A 5,672-nucleotide genomic window follows, 5' to 3' on the forward strand; every position below is an offset into this window, starting at 1 on the left:
TATTTCTCCTCTTGGGCCATCTCTACTGAATGAGGAAGGGGAGTATTTAGAAATAAGAACCAAAAGGTTATCTCCAACCAAAAGGGCTAAATATAGCTCCGTTCAGAATTATTGTCCTGAAAAAATTATTTTTAAATCAACAATGTCAGGTCATACTCAGAGCTGGTTTGGTATTGCTGTGCTTTGAAAAAAAACTGCTTCTGCTGTGCTGTGAGAATAAGCAGCTGTGAAATAAAGCAGCAGAGTGTTTGGTAAACTTTTTTGTAAAAGTGCTTTTGAAAAAAAAAAGCAGTATTAGAGTGTTTGGTAAACTTTTATGTAAAACAGATGTGAAAAAAGCCAGTTTTTCAAAGCTAAGTTTTGTAGCTTCTTGTTTTTGGCTTTTTTTCATCCAAAACTGTGAAAAAAAGCTGAAGCTGAGTGTTTACCAAACACAAAAACAGCTCCTAGCTTTTTTTGATAGTAGCTTTTTACAGAATCACCTCAGTACCAAACCAGGTCTCATACCATCTCCAACCAAAGGGGCTAAACTTAGCTCCCTCAATAATGTATAAATTTTAAGTTTATATTTTAAATTTATTGGTTATTTTAATTAAACTGATTTTGGATGTTTTCAAATTTAACGGTTGAATTTGAATCAATTATTGCACAACTGAAGTATTGGGCCCCAAAAAAAGAGCTAAGAGGGGGACTACGTATAACCAAATAATGGTCCGATGGACGCCATAGAACAATCATTAGTTGGAGATGAAGTTTGGGCAAATCAAGCTATTTTTTTACTTTTGGATTTTTAGCCATTTCCATTGGAGATGACCTAAGGAATAGATTCATATCAACTAGCCCTCCCTACTTGATCTAATTCTTGATATTTAGGTATTTGATTATGAATTTTAAAAGGGTAGTTAACACGACTATTTACATGTAAGCGAACAGAGGGAAGGTTTAAAAGTGAATTGATTTGTATATTTACATTTTAGTAAATGCAGGAACTTGAGATTCAAAATTATTTTAATTTTACATGCCCTTCATTTTTTCGTTAATCTTCTATTCTTACTCTTTTGTTGCAAGTAAATTAAAAATGTTCTTGTTTTGTTACGTTGGAGAGAATCGAACTTTGGACATATTTTGATTGTAATTCTATAATTGGGTCTATATTTTGACGTTTCTTAATATCTACCAGAATAGAGTAATACTTGCAGTGAAACTAGGTGTTTGTTGGACATATCAGATCAGAGACGAGTTCCAGTTCCTAAAAAGGAAAATTGGAATCCAACTTTTATTCTAATTTTGGAATACTTGGAATACAAGTTTTTGAAAAATTTCAAACTTTTGCATCAATGTTTTTTACTTCCGTTTGGGTGCAAGTTGCAAAAAAAAAAATAATAAAAGATCTATATAGAGTTCCCAGATTTTTTAAAAATTTAATTTCCATTCAATTTTATTCGAAAACGTTCAGAATTCTAAATTTTCGGATTTGGCACAAAATTTTCGTATTGGAAAATAGATTTTCCTTGCATTCTAGATGAAACGCTAACGAGGTCGGATCAACATCTAAACGTATAACCAGGAATAAAAGTAATGATGCGCCACTTAGTACTTCAGCCTAGTGGTATTCCTCTTTACTTGTAGGTGAGATGTCTTTGGTTCAATTCTCTGCAAAGACGAATTTGAACCATATTATTAATAGTCCAATATGAGGCTTAGCCTACTCCCCATCCGATAATATTGTTTTAAAAAAAAAAAAAAAAAACCCGAAAGTAATGCTGCAGATAACGTAAACCGTAACGAAAGTTATGCTGCTGAGCTGATACAACTATCAAATGACTAATTTCTATTGCACAAAGCATTATTGATGGTAACAAAGTAATGGTTAAAGTTTTAGTTTTCAAATTGCTCAAACGTTTCAACTAACAAATACTCATATAAAAGTATAAACAATTATTAAACGGACGCTGAAGCACATCAAGCAAACAGACTTCGATCTTTAGGCTGCCTTGGACTTTGCTGGTGCTGGAAGCAACTGCATCACAGGCACAAAGGAGACTCAGTCGAAAACAATAGGAAAAACGCCTTTGGATCCGTTACAAATTCATAGACAAATGTTCATGGATGAAGGTAGTATAAAAACCTGATAACATGAGATCAGAGAAGTCGTAAATCCCAAGGCTCCAGTAACACGTGAAGTAACTTTCTTAGGAGCCAACTGAAGCAACCCAACTGCTACCACTGTATCCAACGCTGCTTTAACCATGGCCAGTGACCTCTCATTTGATTTTTTGAGTTTAGCACGGTATTGTTCATTCTGCAGTCACAAATCCACATGAAAATGTAAAGAACGTGGTACCATCTCGAAGTTTTTTATGGTCAATGGATTTACAAGGTCTGTGGTCAACATACATGATACTTCTCACTGTTCTTCAGATCCTTCTCCAACTTCTTAAGTTGTCCAGAAATCCTTCCTATCTCCCCAATCTGACTTAGGAAGCAATAAGAATACATTGTTCATGCCATGTATATCTCGAAAAAGGTAAAGGAGGCATGGTTAGGAAGCAACGAACCTCAACCAAAGTGGTACATATTGAGGAGCCCATCCAACAGAAAAGCGAGATCCGGCCAATCAGATCAGCACGTTCTTTGTTCTATAACAAACATAATTTCTAAACTTTTACCCCACTGAATATCACAGAACCCAATAGATTACAATTGTATGGGAAATGTGATAATACATACCTTATAAATACCTGTTCTACTGAGCCAGACAATTTGATCAAGAAACAGAAATGTTGACAGCAATGCATTTTTGGACTGTAAAGCATCAATGTAGATTGTCATCATGAAGAAAAATAAGAAGATAGATTTTAGCTGGAAGTAGATTATATCTATACCTTTCCCAGCAGAACAAGTGGAAGAGGAGTCCCTGGAGTGGTTGGACTAATAAGACCATGCAGATCATTGATAAACTGAACCAAAAAGACAATTCATACAACGTTCAAGAATAGAAAGGCTTGAAATTCAAGTTCTATGTCATATTTCGTTTGGACAACCAAAGGTTCTCCTAATAAGCATGAGAGTGGATACAAAAAACTTAACGAAGGCCTCATTGCTGAAGCATTATCCTTACTCCCTCTGGTTCTTCCAAAAATTTAAAAGGAGCACAACAGCCACGAAGAAAGTTTGTTACCAATAATAAGGGGTATATGTCACACAAATCCTAACCTTGAACAGACGAAAAACTTTTCGTGCCAAACTAGTTGATTTGTCCACATTTTGGGCTGTTCCAGGTTCTCCATTACTCAAGAATTTAGAACCATATTGTATTGCCCTGCATATCTTGTCCCTGGCCTCAGCCTTGTTCAGATACAGAACTGCAAGAGCAAGTTCGGCTCTAGTTGCATCTAGTGTACTCATCCCTTATGCGTAGACCTAAGGAAACAAGTACAAGTAAATTGTCATATGAAGCAATGTTGGGAAGCACATATAGCATGAAAATCAACACGGGAAAATGATACATAAAGCATATGCATATATTAACACGTGAAATTTCGCAAAATATGTATTATAACCATCACTCAAGAAATAGACCAACTTTTGGTCGATATACTTATGATTTCAGCTTGTATGAACCAGTCCCTGAGTTTTTACTTGAGTTCAATCTGGTCAAAACAACTGTACCATCTAAAAAATTCGATAAAATTTGTAGAAAACTTTTCAATTCACATACGAGAACTGTAATTTAATTATACAGATTCCACTATAAAGGAACCAAATAACCATTTTATCCTACACAATATTCAGCTTATCGTCAGAAAGTAGGAGTTAAATGCTTTGCTATCCAGCCTACCCACCATGAACATACAACACAGTCCATACCCCCTTCAGCTGAACCCCACAAGTGCGCGCGCACCCGCATACAAATACTTCAATTAGCATCTAACAACTGTAATTTTGCATTGTCCAACTTCGTTAATCATTCAGAAGCAAACAATTTCCATGACAAGGAAAGCAGAACGACACACCGATCATATACAATATTTACCCTTTTTCTTGGCCATCTGAAATTAGTAACGATTCTGTAGTCTACCCAGCTGAAATCTAGCTCCCCCACCACACACACACACAATTTAACAATAGATTTTCATTTTCCTTCACTTTCCGAGCAACCAAACATACAACCGCAGGTCGTGAGCAATCAATAACAACATCAAATCAACGAAATGGCCCAAATCAAGAAATACCCAAAATCCAAATCAAAATTTTATCCAACAAATGAAAACCCACCAGCCAAATCATCAAAACCAGAAAACCACTTCACACAAACATAAATAGACTTAAACTTGAGATTTACGTCGGAGAGTGTGCGTACCTAAAGCTGTGTCTTTTCTGGTTCCTAGAGTGCAGGATGACAATCAAGTTCTAGAATTTGTGATATCCCAATCTATAAATCCAGAAAGTAAAGAGCGGAGAGAGAGAGTACCGAAGAGAGTGCCAAGGAAATGACCTCGAAAACAGCAAAAACTGGAAAGAGGAGCCTTTGGAGTTTGGTCTGCTGCTTTAGAGTCTGTTGGTGTTTGATAGGCTGTGATAATGGCTTGTTTGGTCCTCTCCTTTCCCATACATACAAACAAAATTACTCTATTTGGGGAGGCGTGGTTCAATTGAACAAGAGATTTGGTTTTAATTACGAAATTGTCATTTTCTTGATTTAAATAGGAAATTTTAACGAAAAACTCATGTTATTGTTTACTTTAACGAAAAAAATCATATTTTTATACTAAAAAGTTAATCATGGTACTATTCATTTTACCTTCTATTTTTTCTTTATCATTAAAACTCAAAGTTTTCAAATCATTTTCATTAGTTTTTCTATTTAAATATGGTTTATGGTGTGAGTTTGCGTCTTACATGGGCTGTGGTGTGGATTTGTGGGTTTGGCCAATTGACCATGTGGTATTCTTTGGCTAAAGTAATGCATTTATTTAAAACGTAATAGGTGTGACACAATTAGTTGTTATCCATTTAATCGTATATGTTTCTCCTTAAGGTTATCGATTTTATTAGGAACAATAATTGGCTACTCAAACATAAGTATGAACTTCTACTCAAATCTCTTAGTGTTTTAATTATATAACTTTGTGCTTATGATCAGAACCGTTCATACTATAAATCACATTGTAAAGATCTTCTTTGCAAAAAAATAAATTAAAAGTAAGGTCGCTTAATCAATCGATTGTAGCAAATACATAGACGGTTTGTAATGCTTTTACCAATACTGTTCATTTGTTTTTAAACAGTTTGATGAGGTGACCTTAGTTTTAATTGATTTTTTTTTTTTTTGCAGAGACGATCTTTATATGGTGATTTGTAATATAAACATCTTTGATTATAAACACAAAATTCTATAAATTGATGACGAACATTTTTGAGAAATTTTGAGTAGGAGTTCCTACTCATCTTTAAGTAGCCAAGTTTGTACTTTTATTACTGGGGCAAGTTCATTTTCATCATATAGATAGTGGGTTGAATGCCATAATATGGAAGACTTAGTTGTATTGTTTTTTATAACAAATGTATTTCTTTTTTAATATTGCTTTAATTTCATTCTAAGGAAAAAATAAAGATGATTTCTTTTTCTTATTCTTTTTCTTGCACAAATATATGGTATTAAATTTTTT

General features: G+C 34.3%; 1 protein-coding gene across 4 annotated transcripts; it reads right to left on the reverse strand.

Moving 5' to 3' along the window:
- Positions 1-1,814: 1,814 nt before the first annotated feature.
- LOC137733745 (peroxisomal membrane protein 11D) lies at positions 1,815-4,643 on the reverse strand. 4 transcript variants are annotated; one of them, XM_088696321.1, is made up of 9 exons: positions 4,475-4,598; positions 4,364-4,387; positions 3,217-3,423; positions 2,886-2,960; positions 2,731-2,805; positions 2,559-2,639; positions 2,398-2,472; positions 2,129-2,302; positions 1,815-2,020 (listed from the first exon to the last, which is right to left on the reverse strand). In XM_088696321.1, exons 3-9 carry the CDS (start codon positions 3,406-3,408, stop codon positions 1,985-1,987), a joined length of 708 nt encoding a protein of 235 aa, XP_088552447.1. In that variant the 5' UTR covers positions 3,409-3,423; positions 4,364-4,387; positions 4,475-4,598; the 3' UTR covers positions 1,815-1,984. The 4 variants fall into 4 exon arrangements, with proteins under 4 accessions (XP_088552447.1, XP_068329020.2, XP_068329019.2 ...); XM_068472919.2 differs by lacking the exon at positions 4,364-4,387 and having other exon boundaries at positions 4,499-4,643; XM_068472918.2 differs by lacking the exon at positions 4,364-4,387 and having other exon boundaries at positions 4,475-4,630.
- Between the last annotated feature and the right edge of the window lie 1,029 nt (positions 4,644-5,672).

This window comes from Pyrus communis, chromosome 7 (genome assembly GCF_041283825.1).
Source record: "Pyrus communis isolate YQ-2024b chromosome 7, ASM4128382v1, whole genome shotgun sequence".
In the NCBI taxonomy this organism is placed as follows: domain Eukaryota; kingdom Viridiplantae; phylum Streptophyta; class Magnoliopsida; order Rosales; family Rosaceae; genus Pyrus; species Pyrus communis.

Excerpts from the sequence above, each read along its gene's own strand:
- LOC137733745 (XM_068472919.2), bottom strand. The coding sequence starts at position 3,408 with ATGAGTACACTAGATGCAACTAGAGCCGAACTTGCTCTTGCAGTTCTG. Across the intron at positions 2,806-2,885 it reads CACTTGTTCTGCTGGGAAAG|TCCAAAAATGCATTGCTGTC; the intron begins GTATAGATATAA and ends GATGCTTTACAG. Across the intron at positions 2,303-2,397 it reads AGAACAGTGAGAAGTATCAT|AATGAACAATACCGTGCTAA; the intron begins GTATGTTGACCA and ends TTGTGACTGCAG.